The sequence below is a fragment of the Plasmopara halstedii genome, assembly GCF_900000015.1.
Source record: "Plasmopara halstedii genome assembly, contig: Scaffold_816, whole genome shotgun sequence".
Classification (NCBI taxonomy): Eukaryota; Oomycota; class Peronosporomycetes; order Peronosporales; family Peronosporaceae; genus Plasmopara; species Plasmopara halstedii.
Genome location: NW_020187732.1, coordinates 1,876,327 through 1,896,330, shown reverse-complemented (window position 1 = coordinate 1,896,330; position 20,004 = coordinate 1,876,327). Strand labels below are relative to the sequence as shown.

At 43.2% G+C, this 20,004-nt stretch overlaps 4 protein-coding genes across 4 annotated transcripts; 2 read left to right on the top strand and 2 right to left on the bottom strand.

Annotated features, from left to right (window-relative positions):
• Window positions 1-922: 922 nt before the first annotated feature.
• PHALS_14322 (Armadillo-type fold) lies at window positions 923-4,020 on the top strand (the record flags this gene model as incomplete). Its single annotated transcript, XM_024730111.1, has 3 exons — window positions 923-1,233; window positions 1,300-1,384; window positions 1,459-4,020. 3 exons carry the CDS (start codon window positions 923-925, stop codon window positions 4,018-4,020), a joined length of 2,958 nt encoding a protein of 985 aa, XP_024580421.1.
• A 430-nt stretch (window positions 4,021-4,450) lies between these two features.
• On the bottom strand, window positions 4,451-6,112 carry PHALS_14321 (tkl protein kinase; the record flags this gene model as incomplete). Its single annotated transcript, XM_024730110.1, has 1 exon — window positions 4,451-6,112. One exon carries the CDS (start codon window positions 6,110-6,112, stop codon window positions 4,451-4,453), a length of 1,662 nt encoding a protein of 553 aa, XP_024580420.1.
• A 10,257-nt stretch (window positions 6,113-16,369) lies between these two features.
• On the top strand, window positions 16,370-16,684 carry PHALS_14320 (uncharacterized protein; the record flags this gene model as incomplete). The annotated part of the gene is made up of 3 exons (XM_024730109.1): window positions 16,370-16,413; window positions 16,475-16,584; window positions 16,656-16,684. The coding sequence occupies 3 exons, from the start codon at window positions 16,370-16,372 to the stop codon at window positions 16,682-16,684; spliced, it is 183 nt and encodes a 60-aa protein (XP_024580419.1).
• Window positions 16,685-18,566: 1,882 nt separating this feature from the next.
• PHALS_14319 (solute carrier family 25 member 51) lies at window positions 18,567-19,654 on the bottom strand (the record flags this gene model as incomplete). The annotated part of the gene is made up of 4 exons (XM_024730108.1): window positions 18,567-18,760; window positions 18,828-19,110; window positions 19,173-19,409; window positions 19,466-19,654. The coding sequence occupies 4 exons, from the start codon at window positions 19,652-19,654 to the stop codon at window positions 18,567-18,569; spliced, it is 903 nt and encodes a 300-aa protein (XP_024580418.1).
• Between the last annotated feature and the right edge of the window lie 350 nt (window positions 19,655-20,004).

Below are 20,004 nucleotides of genomic sequence, written 5' to 3'. Positions count from 1 at the left end.
GACTGCACCCAAACAAGAATACGGTATGTGGCTAGGTAGCCAGTAGTTATGCATGTATGTAGATTTTACTATATATATTTAGTATATTTAGCAAAATCTAAACTTTTAAAATTAGAGTAAAAAAGATAAATGAAAATCAGTTTTGGATTTGCCTTGGGTAAGGCAATAAATACTCTTGGAGTAAGCGGATTGCGATCCGCTAACTCGTACTTGTTCTAAGTATAGAACGAAAGGTCGATGACCTAAATTACGCTTCCTCAAGCGCAAAGCTAGGCAGCCCACTGCACCCACAAAATGGAGTGGTTGGTAGCTCATATCAGCGTGCCGGGCTTCGTGAAGCCATGAAAATTGCTTATATAGATTCATGTGCGTCGTGCAATTACGTGCGATGTAGGTTGCTACGAACGATAGGGTTATGCAAAGGCGTGAAAGAGCCAAATCGCTGCGCGTTTCACGAGAAATTGAGCGGTTTTTACTTGTTATAAGGGATAAGGACTTTGACAGCGTGTAACGCTAACCGTTTTTCGAGATACGATCATATCCTCGGTGCAACCCAGTAAGAACGCCATAATCATTCATTAAGCTGCAGACCTCATTTTAGGAATAACCCAGTTGGAGCGCAATGAGCCATGAAGTAAGTAGTAGTCGGAGACAAAAGGCGCCACGCACACTCCCTCAGTGTCGTCAACGATGTGTTTGCACGGTACGTGTGTGCAGATACAGGCCATTACTCTAGACAATGCTCTTGATATATTGCCAGTCTACATATTGGGTATTATACGGACCTGGAGTTACCTTTGAAGCAGCAATTCTTCTTTGAGGTGAATATTGTGTGAAACTTTAAGATTTAAATGTAGGTTTTGTACTCATGCTCTAAAGACAAAGTTTTGCAAAATTCAAATCTAGCAATAAAAAAGTCAAAATGTCAATAGCGCCCCACACGCTCTACCGCGTGTTTCATAAGGATCCGGTTGCACCCAACGATCAGTTTCCTTTAGCGCTGAGTTCATACCATGCCAAGTCTGCCCCTACAGATCTTCATTTACGGGAATTTTCCCAGCTTGAAGTTCACATCAAGGCTTTGCAGCTACAAGCGACGAATCCTACCGTCGTGACTGGGTCTCTGACCGAGTGTTTTCTATTCTACTCGAGATTATTTACAGTCGAGTCATTCGTGTGGCCAGATTTCTTAACTGCTGTCTTTACTAAGCTCGCAGAATATTTTGCCTCGAGGTAAAATTGAAACAAAGTTGAATCTAATAGTTTTCAAAATGTTATGGACTCATCGTTTGTTTGCAGTGAAAACGATATTGCACGGAGTACAATATTACGAGTGTTTCAACGCGCCAAAGGGCATTTGACACAAGTTAATGATCCAAGTAAGGTGAGAAGCTGAAATTTCAACGAGAAATGCAATAGATTAGATGAAAACTAATCTCGTTGATGATACTTCACTAGCTGTTGGTACATCTTTTAAAGCCTTTGTTAGCAAAAAGCACTACAACACGAACATTGACGCTACAGATGCTGGCTACAATGCCATCGCTGGTTGTACAAGACACAATTTTACACCAGCAGCTTTTAAAGGGAGTATTGGCTGCTAATCACCAGGAACGTCTTGCCGCAATAGATGCAGCTCGTATGCTTCTGCCTCTATTGCCTTCATTTCGAAATGATGTGCTGATGTTGAGTCTAGAAGAGAAGACGACAACGTTGTGCTGTTTATTAGCCGAGGCAGTAGAGAATCCCGTGGAGGCTCGAAAGATGTGGATACATTGTGCAGAACAATATGAACGATTCGCTGATAATAAAAGTGCGGTGGCTACAATACGTGCAATGACAACGATGACAGCTGTATACCCTCAAGATTTACTGGAAATGCACGGAAAGTTGCTGTATCACGTACTGGATCGAGATCCGCGTGCATATGTGCGGAATTTCATCATATTAATCACGCAGCAACTTATTACAAGTACTTGTGTTGAAATGGTACATGAGTTACTTGCAAGTATATTAGAAGGAGTTTTTGCTCGCATCAGTCAGAATTCTTCTGGACTTATGAGCCCGCGCATTCAGTTGTCTGGACTATTGTTGCTTGAAAAATACGCAAATAGTTTTGAATTAGGCGAGAAAGCGAAAGAATTTCTTCAGCTAGCCAACAAGTTACTCGCACATGCTATGGACGAACGATTTGGAAAAGCGTATACGTCTATTCTTTCGAATGTAGTGCGAAAGTTTTTACTTTTAGGCGATACAAAGTCTCCAGAACAGGCAATTGATACGCTGCTGCTTTTGTTACATCCGCAAGCCGCCATTGCTACGAAAAGCACATGGGGTTATGCCTTGGCAGCGATCGCTCAACTTTGCCAGAATTTTCCCAAAGTTGTGCCACCATATGTAACCACAAGTTTGATTGAGCTGTTATCGATTCCTATAGAGAATGCCTTGGACAATGACATCAAGTTAATTAGGACCAGCGTCTTTCAGGTTCTTGGAGCTCAATTCCAACCACCACCTTTTGACATTATCCAGAAGACGTTTCCATTGTTGCTCAAAGAAATTTCAGCTGTCGGCCAACCGGATGCAGCACGATTACATGCTGTGGCCGCAACGTTTTTTTTATGGACTCAAGACTTGGCGCCGCAAAATTCGGAAGTTGACAATGAAACAAACACTGTAATTGTCGATTTTGAACGACGCTTGATTCAATCAGAGCTATACAAGTCTCATGCGGAGCGATATGAGATGGCAAAACTCGCCATGTTGCGTGGACGCTTCACACTGGCTTTGCAGTTGATACGTGAGATTGCGGCAAAGAATGATACCGAGTGCTTTGGTGGCTGGTTACATGCTCTTCAGAGTTTGTGTGAAGCGGAGTCCCATATTGTAAGCGAGCGATCGGTACACATGGAAAGTTTACATGCACTATCCCGTGCCAATATGTACTTGCAGGCAGCGCGTACATCAAACTTTCGCTTTGATTTTCAGCTGCACCTACTTACACTTCGATTTGAGTGGGAGCAGCTTTTGCTAAGTACTCAACAACTTGCAGGCGAAGCTGCTTATACAAACCAACCAGGACATGCAGCTGGACGAGAAGGTCAATTATGTTTACACCTTCGTGCGCTTGCAGATAAGTTTGGTGTATTGCGTACTATGTTACTCGGGGCCCCCCAGCATGACTTAGTTGCCCTTCAAGTTCACGTGAACTTGTGTCTTGTACTTGCTGCAGGGGTGAAAAGTTTTCTTTTGCTCGAATCGCCAGACTTGATTACTCTTCAAACGAAATTGGGAAATTGTGCGAACAGTTTGCAGTGGAATGCACGAATCGTCGAGATGTTATGTGAAAGTATACGTCTGAAATCAAATCAGATTGCCAAGCTGTCGCGCTCCCGTCAACCAACTGTTGGGGCCCTAGTTCTGAAACAGCTCGTGAATGCTTTGTGTGGTATTCCAATAGCTTTGCCTCGCCTCTTTTTTCGCTCAAGATTACGTACAGAACATCGTCTACGTTCAAGTGCACAGTTTTTGACGTATGCTGAAAATAAGACATTTACGTCCAAGCCGCGCACACGGTCTCAACTTGGCGTACCTCTCGGTACTGATTTCGTAAGTGTGTTGAAGGGTGTGCTAGCGCTATCACAATGTGCGCGAAGTTATTGGCAAGAATTAGCATCAGCTATAGAAGTTGAGGTGCTTGTGTGTGTGGCTGGTGAGACTAGAGGAAAGTCTTTGATTGATGAGTTGATAAATGGAGTAAAAGAGGAAAAGCTTGTGCATTATCGAATGACCGTCACTTTACCTCTGAAGTGGGACCAAGTGGTTACGAAAGTAGCTGAAGATGGAGATGATCAGACACAACTTTACGTACCATTTGAAACGCCAGTGCATGTCAAATCAGCTCAATTGGCTGTGAAAGGCTCGTTTGAGTTGATAGCAAGGCTCAAGTTAGTCGACAACAAAGATCAGAAATGGCATTTGGCTGCTACTGGTAGTCGCCGCGGCTTCATTGTGTACTAAATGTGATCAAATTTACGTAAATTTAACTATAGAATGTATACAATACTGTAAGTTGCTTTTAATTACGTGACATAACAATGTAGCGGTATATTACCGGTATATGTAATCGTAGACACGATTGTTATGCTGATCCATCCAATTTGATAAGAAACTGGACGAGAAATGGTCTTAATCAAATTTTCGAATATCGTAATCACACAGGAAGAAATTGAGGATTCCATTATTTGTGGGTGACTATGTAATACGTACTGTGGGACTAAATTGGAACGGCGCATTTCTATTTGCATAAATACTACTTGACTTATTCTACAGAAAAAGACCAGGTGGTCTGACAATGATATTTCTGATTATTTTATCAGGCTCTTTAATGACAGAAAATTTCTGACAGACTTACAATCAATTATATCTTGAGACTTAATTCCTCGACAATTTAAACTTCGTTTGCAAGTATCTGCCGAAGTTTCTTTAAAGCTTCAGATGCAGTAGGTCGCTCTGCTGGGTCTACTGCTACACAAGCGTATCCAAGATCCACTATCGATTTTGGACCTGCATCGGAAAAATGAACACGCAATTTACCAGCTGCAACCATCTGCATAATCGCCGCGTTCGGTAACTTGTTTGGCTCAGCAGATGAAGATGACGATGTGGTATTGCTGCTATTTTTTGATAAAGCATATGGTGTCGTATGGGAGTCAAGCTCCGACAATACAACACCAAATGAGAACATGTCGGCCTTGTCATCATAACGTTCACCCATCATGACCTCAGGTGCCATCCATAAAGAAGTTCCAATACCTCCAGTCATAGTCGCATCGACACGTTCTCGAGATATGCCAAAGTCTGTCACCTTTGCATTCATATCTTTATCGAGTAAGATATTCTTGGATTTTAAATCACGATGGATGACAGGCTGTTTACATGAGTGCAAATACACCAAAGCACTCGCGACGTGAATAGCAATTTTGACTTTAGTACGGTCAAATCCGACAGCATGACCATTCTTTTCGTAATTGTTGAGTAAAGCTTTAAGATCTCCACCTACCATGTATTCAGTCACAACACAAAGGTCAATAAGTTGATCCCATGCGACACCAACAAATGAAACGATATGGGGATGGTGTAGACTCGCCATCAATTTGACTTCAGATAAAAATGCATTTACGTGGGACATGGTCTTCTTCGTTTCAGGAAGCAGCATCTTTACTGCAACATCTTTTCCAAGGTAGCTTCCAATGTAGACCTCTCCATAGCCTCCACGGGTTAAAAGCTGTCCCACCTTCAAATTTTCGCGAGGGATCCGAGCCGCAACAATGATGTCGTCATCCCACAGTCGGGCGGAATGACGACGATCAAATTCCGAAATAGTCGTGCTGGTTGACTGAAAATACGCCTTTGAAGGGCTCGACTGGGCTTGATATGCATCGTGTCGTCTCGGATCGTCTGATTGATTGAAAACAGGTGAAAGGGGACTTTGGTGACCAGCACGTCGGTGACATCTTCGATACAATAGGATACCAGCAAATATGAGGAGAAACAAAATCCCAACGATAATAACTGCAATGACCCCGCCGCTAACATTCGAGCCATTATCATTTGTGGTAGAAGGAGGGAGAAATTCGCGCACACCATTTGTGGCAACCCCGTCAGCGCTCGAATAAAATCTTCTACCTGATACACACGAGTGGCTCAAAATATCATCTTCTGTGACCGTGTATTCGATCGCAGCAGGGCGATTGCATGAGTTATCCAGGTAATACGTCATATGCGCTGAGCCATTGGGGCTCAACGTGGCAATGACGCTTTGTTCGTCATTGCCAATTTGACAGCTGCCTGTGGCTGCGAAGGCCACGGACTGGACGTATGTCGTACAACTTGTTTCACGATAAAAATCAATGAGCAAATACGCTTTTTCATCGTAAAAATCATCTGCGTGCTCATAAACGCTTGATGGACAGTTTGTCTCCGAGTAATATGTTTTGCCTGCGATAGTAGTCAAGGTACAGTCCGTCTCTAAACAAAAGGCTGCTGGAGCCACTGTCAACGTTATTGGTGAGTTACACGACTCGTCCGAGAATATATCTGTTGCTTGCATCGAATGGATTCCTAAAGCTCCGTTAAAACTTTACAATGCCGTGTCGATCGGTCAAGAATTAGAGAATGGCCAGATGGAGGGATATGAAAAGACGTGTGGCTTCTGAGTCATTCTGACCTTGTGTTGTAATACCGGTAGAATGGGGGAAGTCAAACGGCACATCGGAATCCAGGAGTAAAGCGTTGAACACAGAACGTTTTATGCAAGCAAATGGCGCGAGGGTTGCAGGAAGATTTTTTCTTGATGCTTACTTTAAGTTGCTTAGAACAATTTGAGATGATATTGACATAATGAGCCATAAACAATTTAGAAATTGGACTTGTATCTTAAGTAATGTAATCGAGTTTCCTGTATTATATTTTCGTGATCGTTAGCTAATATAAGTGGGCGTAATTATTCACTACTTGATACCAAGTAGAATGACAATTAAGAAATGCTGTAATTTTTTTGGACACAAATGTATCCTGCAACAATTTCCATTTACTTTTTTTGCGTGATATCTGTCGAAACTGTAAGGTTAGTGATGCAAAATTGGAGCTGCTAGTATCATTTACAAGCCGGGAAACTGTTAATGATGTAAAAGGGTTAAACGCCACACTTTCAACTTTGTATTCAAGAAAATGATGCACCCCATATCTTTGCGCTGCAGTCGATGTTCATTGCGTCGCCAAAGATGCCAAGATATCGGCTACCACTTTTTCTTACAGGATTGGTCAGAAAAAACTAGTGCATTACCTGGTATTTTTGAAATGGCGATACCCATCCACAGTACAAAGTCTACGCTATCACAACTTTAGTCATCAGAATAGCAACCCAAAGAATTATATTCATGTCCATAACGTTTTTGAAAAATGTGGCAGGCACTTTCGAGCCTTTTAATAGCTTAATTTTCCTCGATAGATGCCACAAACAGAAAGCTTCAAAATGGATACCTACCTGTATGTTGGGGTCACAATATATCACCATTGCAATATACGAGCTTTTCCTTCTCAGGGCGAACACTATCAGGCCTGGTATTGCAGAGGCGACCGCAACCGCTTAGTCTATCGATTCGCATGAGAATCATATGGTCACATCAAGAAAACTTACGGATGAGCAAGCTTACCGGCAAATCATGTATTTTACCAGTCTCCAAGCTCAAAATTCGAGACGGTTTGAGTATAGGAGTGCCATTGAAAGCTTCCAGAGTAACTAAAACAGCACCTATGTCAATAAAATTGAGTGCACATTTATCATGATGTTCTCTCTAAAGCAAAAACCCTTACAAATTAGTTTTTTATGCAAAGAAGCCACAACCTTTTGACACTTTACAGTCAGTAGCATAGCCACTTTATGTACCCCAAGGTTACGGCGGATAAAGAACTCCGGTGTTGTGGTCAGCATCTTGATGGTGAATTGGACGATTGAAAAAGCGTTTTTTTTTCACAGACCGTACTCAACTTCTTCATGAACTGATCTTGACGTTGAACTTGTTCATTTAGAGGACTACAGACCCTTACTGCATAGTTGGATGATATAGTTATTTCTTCAATGTGCACAGGTCTGATGCTAATGGACCTTAAAGTGGTTGTACTGCAACTGCATAGAGTACGTACCGCTTTGTGTTTGTATTTTGTACCGGGGCAATCTTGTCATTTTTGGAACAATTGTACGAAATGCAACATTACATTTGGTGTATTTGTGATTACCGGAATATTAGTATGGAACTTCGAAAAGGCATGTGGGCTACTAGCCGCACGTCAGACAAAAAGAAAGGTCTAATGTGAGAGGTGATAAAACGTGAATTTGATAGAAGTCTACGTAGCGTCATTATCAAATTCATGTAAAAGTAAGCAAAGTAACGATGCTGCTTACCAAAAAGGCTCTTGGTTTCGCTCCTGGTAGGAGCACAAGAAACCAACCTCTGTGCGTTTTTTCACGCAGACACACAGATTCAGAACTTCCTCTGTGCAAAGTGCACGGCAACTCGGTTGAGCTTGGATGGACCATCTTAACAAGCCTTGGGTCCCGATATGATTGGGAATCGGCGGCCGAAGGACCAAAAGCGGTAATTGCTCGCCTTAAGGCGCGCATTTAAATGCGCTTATGAGGCACTTCTAGGAACTTGATGGCTTTATCCGTGAAGCCGCCAATATTGAGCGTCCAGCCCTTCACGAGATGGAGCAAAGAAAAATCGTCTTTCTGGATGCGAAGAACTACGATGACCATCGAATCAGCCTTGCTTCAAGGAAAGCGGCGCGTCGCGCTTGCGATCTTCAATGTAGTAGGTCATGCGCGAAATCTGGTACTTACATTCCATAATTCGGCGTGGGATGACTTGAAGTGATAGATGTCACTAGCTCTCAGATACGGTCAATATTATTTGAATTTGGTGCATTTGTTGGCCCAAGTAGCGGTCGAAAAAAATCGACCTGTGCACTACTCTTGTGATTGCAGCAAATGTTGCGAAACTTTGCTGCAACAAATGCTGTTGCCATTGCTACGATGCTAGCTCTTGTCGTACGTCTTTAAGGCTTACCTTGTAATCTGCCTCATTCCATCAGAACACACAAAGTCGCCAGAGAAAAAGATAGTGTGCGAGACATTCTGGGATATGATCCTTCTGTTCGAATTAATGTATGCATACACAATTCGCCACTTGTTGTTGGCCTTTGTGATTGAGTGCTGACACGGATTGGGTCAAATTAATCTCTCTTGCCTAACGGCTTTATGCTTCGCAGAGAAGAATCCGTTATTATCATCTAATTTATTCTCCTCCCTTTGTTGAGGCCATTGTCATGTGAGGCAAATTTTAGCTCAGCAATCAGGTCAATATTATGACGAACCCTTCGGTCTGGGGACAACAAGCGCGATAATCGCTTGGTACCCCGCTTGCCGCACCTGGTTGTCTCTTACCACGCTGTCATAAGGGATAAAGGGATACGAAAACAACCGCTCTGAGTTTTGCACGCAGTGTCATTAATGACGAACTCATTAATAAAAGATGATCACCTTGGCCCGTTCTCCAGTACAACCGTACCAACACGGGGATTCAGCGGATTTGGAATTCTTTGTAAAGCTTTTTCCACGGACAACACTTCAAGCTCAATGACAGCTTCTGCTAAAGGTGATGAAGAGAGACTTTTATTTCCTGGGGCTGCCCAGAACACTCCATTCGCAAGCCGGCGAGCCTCACTGTTCGCACGGTGGGTCCGTCGCAAGGTGATACATACCCGTTAGTAATACCGTAACTTCGCGACAATGCTGAACCATTCGGAATATGCAGCGGGGCTGCCGTAGCTCTTTGCTTAGAGGAAGCTAAGCTAAGGTCACCGACCTTACGTTTTATTCCAAAACCAGTACGAGCGAAGCGGATCGAAATCCGCGACCTCCAAGAATACTTCAAAACTCTAACCAAGGTAAAAACGCTCTTCCGTTCAAAATTGAAATTATATCTAGTTGTTTTAGTTGCGGCAGAGCCGGCTATATCTAAAATCTTAGGCTTTCCTAATGGATATAGAAATACCCAATGAATATGCAAAACCACTGGCAGTCCTGCTACGTAGTGGCTTCTTGTTACGGTGTAGCCACACTATTGCGTGATCCACCAAGCTGTGTCATCCACACCTTTGCACGGTCACACCATATTTTGTGACCCAACCTCTCAGACCAAGGTGCACGTGACCCCGTTACACTCTCCCCCATGAAATTGTGAATACCCACAATTCGCATTTAACTATTGCCTCGTACGAGGCTTGTGTGTCTGACACACTGTCACGTCCCTAGAATCATCTTTACACATTTTCCGCTCAATGAGCCCTGTGCCTATGACATGAAAGACACTCAGCCTCGCTGATTTTGAGGACGCTCGCGGGCAAAGCCTTTCTTCGTTATCTGCACGCGATGCATCTCCGGACAATACGTCCGAGGCGTCACGGGAAGTACATCCCATGCTCTTAGTAACCGGGCGCCACGCACCACGCCCGCCCCGAGCGACGATTTTCCTCGTCGAGGAGTTCGAGGAAGTCGACTACGAGTCGGATACTCCTTTCCCAGCATGGGAAGACTTTTGCCGCTTTAGGTTTGTTTATTGTCAAGATGTGGCCTGAATAGCTGTGTCGAAAGATAGTTGAATGTCGCTGGTGCATCAGACAGTTTCTGTGGCATGAAATGCACCCCACTTTCAATAATCTTCCGAGTTAAAAGGATACTATTCTCTCATTCTAGCAGTTGATGATAGTTATTACCTAGGTCACGAACACCAAACAAAATTAGGGTTACAATGCTGCTCTTTAGCAGATCGCTTCTCGAAATTAGCGTTCACACCTGTATCATGGCTATATTTACCATATGTAAAATATGCTGGATTCGTCACTTGCTGTTAGCCTTTCCGACACAAAATGCTGGCACCGAATCAGGAAAATTATGCCTTTTCACCAAGCCTGCTTTATGATGTACCCAATAAATAGCGACAATGACGCTATTCCCGTGGAAGGGGGCCATTGCCGCGTGGCGCAATATTTTGGGCTCCGAAACCAAGTCACTCTCATAGTGTACCTTCATTTCAGGAGGTATTACGCGTGGTGAATACTCTGTCATCACGCCAGTATATTCCTTTAATAAACGATAGAAAGGAGAATCAGGGTCTAGGAGGATAGCTGGCTCACCCGCATTTTTCATGCTCTCAATGACGGATTTTTTGATGGCAAATGACGAGCTCAGCTCCTCCATTAGTTGTAATATTTTAGTTATCGCACCGTCATGCGATTTCTTGCGACATCCCCGAAAGATATGCTTCCAACTTCTCAAAAACTTGTGCCGGAAGGGCTACTCAGTCACTGCTTTACATTCCAAAAATTGTCTAATCTTTATTTGCCGCTTACCCATGGAGATTGACTGCTTTGCACGATAGCCCATCACACAGTAGTGCTAAATTGTCAGTACCGTCATATTGCTCCAAGGATGGTCATTATTTTTACTCGAATCTGGTCCATCATCTCGTGACTTACAGCCGTCCATCAGCCCCACCAGAACTGGCAAAGGAGATAAAGCTCACAACCATCCTTTACTGTTCTGCAAGAGATACAGGGGGGGGCACGACATACGGTACCATTCCGTGTCAAAACAGTTATTATTCAAAAACCACAATATACACTAAATCTCCTTCGTCTCGTCCAGAGACCCGGGTTACTACCGTATCAGCTGACCGAGCTTCCTGCAATAAGAATGTTCTAAGCTCGAAAGAAATGATGTTTCGCACGAAAGCTATCACGGTATCATGCAGTACCAAAAGCCCCTCTGTTTTTTTGATAAAGATGGTATCATTACTCGCTCATGTTTCATCAAACGAGGAATGCGTGGCACGTAGCTTTTCCGACTCTCAGCCGCGCCATATATAGGATGAGAGCGTATATTGAGATGAGTGTCAAGACAAAATCCCGTCAAAACCCAGCTTTACTTGAGAATATATATGTCCTTCGACGCTCTATCCAGTACCCCCGTCACAAGACGCACGGATGTCGTATCAGTATGTTGCATTTTAAATGCCACTGTGTTCTTTTAACAATTTACGAAAGTCGAGCGTTGTTTGTAACTACACGATGCTCCTAATTTCTTCCGGACTTTCAACAGCTTCAAAATTCCGAAACGTTTCATGAACTATCAGCAACCCTGGGCTCCGAGTCTTAAAGCGATTAGGTCCCTCAAAGGTTGCGATTTATTGACCCCGACTTCGAAAAGTACAAAAAACATTACATTTTCCTAGCTGCTCTGCGTCAACTGGGATTTGGTGTATCTCGTGATAGTCTGAATCATCAAATCCCCCCTTCAGCCGAGTCGAAATCACGTTTCCGCAATTTATACGTCTACGTTAACCGTAGAGCTGCTAAGCCGCAAAGACATCTCCTCATTCCTTCTCAGCACAACCAAGATCCATCACTAACGGCTTGCTCGTAAAAAAATCCATTCCCAGCACTTAAAGTGGCCCTCGTGGCCAAGAAAACAGACTGTGCTTTGATGGCGACGCGCACCACTTCCCCAAAAGAGGTAAGGTCAATTTGGAAGATTTCTGGGCGAGTCGCAGCTAATCAAAGACCCTCTCTGACGATAGTAGTCGTTACCGCTACCGGAAAAGGGACTAACGTCATTGCACCGATGAGAACTTTTAATCACTAGACAGTCTGCTCGATCTCGCCGTGTGGAAAAGAAGTGCAACAGCACTTAATATGCTTGGATAGACAGTGCAAATACCCGCGATATATGTTGCTTCATATCTTCCTACGTTCCGAACGCCATTTTAGTGAGGTGCTGCACGCTGATTCATATTATCGCAAGCGGCACCCTAGCTCGGAAAGCGTAACCGCGACGCGCTGTGGCTTCATTAAAGCATTGCAAGTTTTACGACCATCCCAGCTTAATTTATTCGGGGGAGGGCCCACGTTTCTGCCTGAATGCGCGATATCAACAATGTCCGGTTAAGTTTATCTGTTCTCATTCTGACACCCGGTTAGAGAGTCATATTGCGCACTTTCGAAGATGGTGAGCGTTTCCCGGCATGCTATTACCGTTCGCAGCCATTTTACCACCAGTAACTTGATACCGTTTGTGCTTACAATAACCGTAAGCTCATTTAGCTGGTCTAGCTATTCCGAGAATAACTACTTTAACATTGTATGTTCCAACATCGCAGGAATACAGTACTTGTACGACTATGTCGTGGAATTGACTACTATTTATTAAGTACACGGGGTGGCTGTGCACTATATAGATAGGAATTTTGAGCTCAAGATTCCCATAAACAAATGCACAAAAATCGGGTTTGCGCGCACATACCGAAAGAAATTTGAGAGTGTAAGTTATGCTAAGGTAGTGGAAGAAGTCCATGAGGAGACAGATCCAGGCTCTACAGCGTAAGCTACGAAACCAAGATGACGCTGGTAAGTAAGAAGTCTAGCTTAATCTGCTTTATCAAGAGTACACATATTTTATGTGAATAATATTTATACTACTACTGAATATAGCTTTTACTGTCCCTTATAATAAAGCTCTGATTTTTGTCGTGCGGCTTGCAGTCCACGTGTACCACGGACCCGACCTTATCAAAACTCTATCATCTTAAAAAATGACAATACTGGATGTGTACGTATATTTTACAAAGACACCAATGTGCAATGTGGATTTCGCACATTTGTAAAGTATCGTATCTGATTCAATGATACCAAATTTGTAAGGAGCAGATACACATGATTGCAGTAATTATCCGATTGATCAGTGAGTTGATAGCCTAAGTGCTAGTGTTTGGCCTGCATGACTTGTCAATTACCATTGCATAAGAATTTGAAGTTTTGAGAAGTATTGTTTAAAGTTCATTAGAATGTCAACCGCTGATCATTCGCATACGGATGGCCAGACAAAACATGTGAATCGCGTTGTAGAGGGTACCCTCCGAAGCACTTGTGCAGAGACCACGGTACCGGAACACGTTGCTCTCATTCATTAAGTGTACTCGGTACGTGCGCCTACAGGCTTTATCCCGTTTGACATAAATGGTTTGTTTAGATCGCGTGTTCCTATGACACTGACTCAAAGCAAACCTGGTCTTAGTGGTAAGAGACTGTCAACTATATTCGACTTGCTGATATCTGCTGGTACCGACACATTTTTCCTTTTCAGGCTGCATCATAGGGAAGCAGGGACTGCTCGCAGATAAAGGCCATTGTAGCTCGGTCTATGCCCTCGCCTTAAAAGTGTTGAAGGAAATATTGACCTGATCAGCAATCCTCAAAACTACAGTGCAAATATGCCGACATGGCACAACCCCTCACCAATAATTGATGCTAGTCAGGGTACGGCAGACTAGATTGTAAATGAGAGCGAAAAAAGACCAATTTCTAGATCTTCGAACCCATATCGGCCATTTAATGTCGTCTGTGACGGTTCGTCCCTTTTATGATTTGTACTTTACTTAACTCAAACACCAACAGGTATTATCGTTTAATGGCTTTGCGTATCAACGGGTAAAGCTTCTGAGAGACTAACCTGTTCCAGACTAGGACATCCTTGCTATGAGGTACGCCTTCGTCAAGTCAAGGTGCACTTGTTTGGCTTGATGCTATTTGTGAGCTATACAGACCACGCGTCATTACGCACAGCAACGTCATTCCCTCGTTTCACACAGAAAAAAGATTACCATTCTGCTTCGCCTAGTATCACTTAAGGAAGGTTTTAAGCCGAATCGGCTTTATGTGGTGGTGGATGCGCTATTACCTCGCCCCGACTATATACTGCGGCCAATTGAGAAGGTATTACGTACGACAAATGGGACTAGACGAAATCATGTGCTGTACAGCTGAAGACCATGGGAAAAGTATTTTGAGAGCTTAGATACTGCTTTATTCCAGCGCGCGGTCGAACATTTAAACCGCTAAGGACAATCCCAGGATTTGATGTAATTCGGCACTGACCTAACGAAACTCGTCGTGTAGTGGTTCCTAACTATGAAGATAATCCCGTACAAGGCTTATGACAACTTTTAATGACCAGCTTGGACGTGAAATCTATACTGCTCGGCGAGCGCTATTTGTTAACGGCCCAGCATTTAAAGTGGATTAGCATATATATGCGCTTGTGTAAAGCGTATCAGCCGTCCAAATGCTCACCGCAAACGGCAGCACCTATGACCAGCTTGCCCGTTAAGGCTGAGCGCAGGCAGTCCATCAGTATAAAACTTATTTGAATCTGCCAAAGACGCGTTGGGCAATACCTGTATGATTATCTTTGTTAGACGATTGATCAAGATAGCTAATTTAGCTGCTGTCATAAAAGATCTGACCGGAGAGAATACAAAAAAGCCGCCCCTTGCCAAAACCGTGATCCTTTCATAGCCATTGTATCTAATCGAGATCCGTGCTATATAGCGATGTTTTGGCAGCCATTTTTCAAGGTGCTAGACACGAGAAGAAATAATTAGCCGCAGACCATCCACAAATATATGTGGAAGGCATCCTCCTGAGGTCTTGCGCGGCGGAAATGCAAATCTGAAGCAAATTCTCTCACGCATTGAGTTTAGCGTTGAGTTACGTAAGACATACCGTCACACCATTTACTCAATCTTACATTAATGGGCTGGTAAAGCCTGTTTGTTACATATAACCCCATGAAGTGGCGCGCATTTTAGTGGGAAAGGGGCTGCCGGTCCACTTTGTCTTGCTGCTATCGGACCAGTTACACCTCGTAGTGAAATCAGTGATTTCATCTCAGTGAGTTCAAGCTTCATGCACAAAGTGCGCGACACTATGGATGAGTGCAAGAATGTTCCGAAATAATACACCAATAACAGACGCAGGCGGATTGAGCACGAATACATTGCGGGGCAAATATTTTGTAGGATGCAGTCACGTACTTACGCATGCGGTATCTGCGGGCTATATTGCGTTGCGGACCATTCACACTCGTAGCCAAACTAAATTAAGTTTACTCTTAATATCTCAAAAGGAACGCGAACGCATCTTGTGTTCTATGCAGGCTTACGGAGGCCAAACCACAACTTCACTCTATCGATCCAGTCAGCCACAAACGCTCTGATACAGACGGAGCAACGTCTATATCATTCCCTGTTCTTAAGCTACCCGCTACTGCAACGCATCAATTCGATTTCGAATTGCTTGGGGTGCTTCAAGCCAGAGCGAGCAATTAAAAAAACTGGATTATCAAAGTTTTAGAGACACGCTGTGCCTCTCGAAGCAAGTCAAAGCATCGTATCAACCGGGGGTGTTCATGAAGCAAACCGTTGGGGGGTCAATCTTCGCTGGCATTTCACGATGAGGAATGGGTGGCACACTATCACGTAAAACATTTGGCGGACCGGCGGATACACCAGGGCATTCACCGATATCTGGGAAAATGGATGGATGACTATCTGGAGGTTAAAGAGAATTTAATGTCCCATGTCGTCGGGATCGCCCTGTTTTTGTGATCGCTTACGACTTGGCGTCTTCTCAGCCATCATCTCTTTTAATGAAGAGGTAGTACAGTCCGTAGCACCTCGGCGTAAGTAATACTCTTGGTTGGTTATGTCACAGCATTTTCACGGATTTAAGCAAAGTTGTGAAATCTGAGATGATGAGTAACCACCTCGACGTCTGCGTCGCTCATTGTTTTTCGAAAGTCATGCATGCGTTGAGGCTTCCAATAGACGGCCACTTTGCTATGACTGTCTTGAGACACTGCCCCAAAATTCTAGCTCCTCGCAGCAGCCTTTGATTTGATTTAAAGCCCTTCATGAGGGATGACCCAATACCAGGAGCTGGCAAAATTGCCGCTAAGTATTTGACTCTGTAATATGCTGAGTTGGGTAAACTCGCAGCTTCACCCGGCCACCTATAGTTCGAAAGAGCGCTTTCCTCGTGCTTGGTTTGCTCTAGCTGTAAATGAAAAGCACAAACGCATGGCCAGTAGAAGCACGACAAGCGAATCCGTACGGTTTCAGGATAAAGGTAGGCGTAATTCCTGCACTTGCAGTAAACAAGCTGGACGTGTAGAACCAGGTCCAGCTTGTTAAAAACAGAGTTGGCATTCCATGCAGTGGGGGGCTAAGCCCAGCGAAAGCCCCCTTCTTGGGACGCGCGAAGCGCCGAATGAGAGTGGAGGTTTTTTGTCGGGACTTCATGAGTTACTGGGACCCTATTTATTTAAGAAATGTCCTGGCATCCTCACCGGCAATGTTTTTAAGCGCGTTTCCCGCACATACCGCGCTTTAGTGGGGCCTTAATTGAGTCATTTGATGTTGTGGGCGGAAGCGCATCTCGATGCAAGTATGCCGATGAGAGCAGCACAGTAATCAGAGAGCGCGAAGTAAGACCTCAAGTGCAGTGGTCGCTCAAAAAGCGGTTGTCTCTGCGCACTGTCTTAAGAAAACAAAATAGATTTAGGCACACATAAAACTGAGCGGGCGTAATGGGGCAAGTACTGTAGTCTTGTGAGCTTGACTCTTATTATGATTCAATAATGCAATATACATGGCATATTTGATGTAAGGTGAACATTCATAACTACCGGAATATGGGGATCATGAACATGACGGAACTGCGTACATTCCCTCTGCTAGCCGCAGGGTAAGAAATAGAGACAGCTTTAGTCTCAGAGATTGGGAAACGTATATTTTAGATTTTAGTCTCTAAGGAATCAATCCTATAAATTTGTGTTTTGATCAAGCAGAGCAAATTCACTGTGTGATGATTATCTTGTACGGTTTCGATTCCGCTCCTCTTAGAAGCGCATAGGCTTATTTTTGTGCATACTCCGAGAGTCAAAACTTTCTCTATGCAAAGTGCACGGTAAATGTTTAGCATTTGGTGTACGCCTAGATGTTGTAGCATATGTGTGTGCATTATCTTGATTGTCAAGTAACAAACAGGTTGAGTTGATTAAGGTAGCACTTTCAGTATTATTCAACCTTGAATTGAAATATAATTGTAAACTATTTACCTGGTTACTCAAAAGAAGCTATCTGTCTCGCTCCTGGGTGAAGCGTTCGACCCATCATCTTTGCGTTAGTTAAAGTAGACATGTTGAGTCAAATGTTCCCGAATGCGATGTGCACGTGTTTGTAAAGGTACATCACACACAACAAGAGTTGTAATGTAACTTTAGTCATAATTTTGTGAAACCTTATTATAATCACTGCAGTTTGTGTCCATCGACAAATTTTCCAAGAAATCCACCAGTTTTGTCGTTCAACTGCACAGCCTTAACGATACTCTACTGAAATAAAGCAGTCCTCTAGGATAAAGATGGGATGAATGCTTTCGAATCTTGCGACTCTAGAAGCTTCCGACGATGTTGGGATATCGATGTTGGTAAAGTGAATTAGAAAGGCGGATCATCCGTTCAGTAGGAGTCAAAAACGAATTGTCGGTCAGAAAGGAAAAGTGCTAGTCGAGTTAGGGATAAGTATGTATATGAATAATGAAGATGAAGTCGAGATGAAATGCAACTATCTCGGAATAAGGAGTTGCTGTGGGCTGTCTACGTTGAGGTCAAAATTTCGACAGTCTTCGGCGGTCAATGTTGTCACGATGATGCAATCATGTGATAAATGTGTCAAACCCATTGAGGCCTTTTCGACTGCGACTTGACTTCTCCGTGCTACTATGTCGCCGTTGCCGAAAATCTGGACAAGTTAATTGGTCTCTGTGTATTAACAAATTTCTTGATTGTGTAAATTATGATCAGGCACTTTGCCGTTTTGAGGTGTGAGCAGCATCTAAAGAATTTCTTACAACACGGATAAATAAATGCCCATACTTTGTGTCGGGACCTCGATCATAACGCAATTATTTGGAGTTGATCGTTGTGAAAAAACATTTTAGGAGGCGTATGGCAGAAAAATTACCCCGAATGCATATGAGTTCACATCGTGTGTGCATATGTTACAAGAACTATTTCTATTTATGATGTCACCTTCCCCACAACTAATTCATGTTATCGACTTCAGCTTCTCGTATGTTGAATTAATAATGCCCCATGACATTAGGGATCGAAAAAAGTTCATTTGAACGCCGCGATATAATCGTCTCATGCTGTTCCCGCGTTCTTTGTACGTCAGCTGAAGTGCTTCCCACGGTCCTATAAAAGATTGTCCATAAACACTTTGCATTCGTGTCCGGGCCACTAAAAGCCCATGACAATGATTAAGATCCAAACAGTGAATAACAAAATATTTTGAGCCATGACGTACCGTTTATCGGAAAAGTAAAGGTACTTATTAGCGCTCCAAGCATCGCTCCACATATGAAATCATTCGTCATAATTGCTGTTGCTGTCTCGCCTCTAGGAAGCATCCTTCGCACTGGTTCTCTCATGCCAAAAAATAAAATATTTCCAGGTCCATTGCGACACAAAATGGCTGTAAGTCCTCGATAATGCTCTTTAAGTCCGTACTTATTAATGTGTATCATTGCATCATAAGCACCCGTAATCTCTCGGTTGTATTTAGGCGTTTGTAACAGCGTTTGTGCTCTCTAATTGCAGCAATACAATTTATCAATACACAGCCATCTCTTTACCTACCAATTAAACACACCTCAAACGGAGCCAACACTGCCTCAGAAGTACCCGCTAATCCTGCAGCCACAAGATTCAAACCCTTGCGTTCTCCATACTTTTCTGATAATAACTTATCGTAGAAATTATACAACCCAAACATAATGCTTTTCGACACCATGGCCTGCAGCAAAGGGGGCACCACGCCTCGGTATAACATGAGCCAACCTTCGCTACGCACATTTTCAACAGCCTGCCATGTGTCTAGCCCTAATAACTGGAATATCATAATATTAACGACTAAGAAAATTGTACTATAGACACTAATCGTACCTGCTGCCGAAACATGACCTTGTTAGGTGGAAAGGTTACAACTATGTTGACGGCGGCAGCCGAGCCACCACAGAAAAATTCGCGAAGGTGAGGAAAACGCACAAAAATAGAAGTGCGCTCTTGTTCTTCATTGCATTGTGGGCTCTTGATGTGTTCTTCTGTGCCAGCTTCGCTCAGAAATGTCTCCATGGTGGGGAGAATTGTGAAGAATAAGTCGACCCCTTTATAAGATTGTTCTTTATTGAAATCGGTTTTTTGTTTTTTATATTTTAATTTTCGCATATGAATATTGTCGATACTCCTGATTATTGCATTTGTGCATCTTTTATTAATATAAATTATAAAACGATGCCACCGCGATATAATAGCTTCTGGTAATAATAATTGACTAAACTTATGAAAGACATCATACTACTATTGTCAAAATTGCATTATTTTGTGAATTGCCATATATTGATGTGTTAAAACAATGCTCATCTAATCGATGGTTGATCTAATTCGAACACGCTGCTGACTTGTCGAGTAACATCAAAGCATTA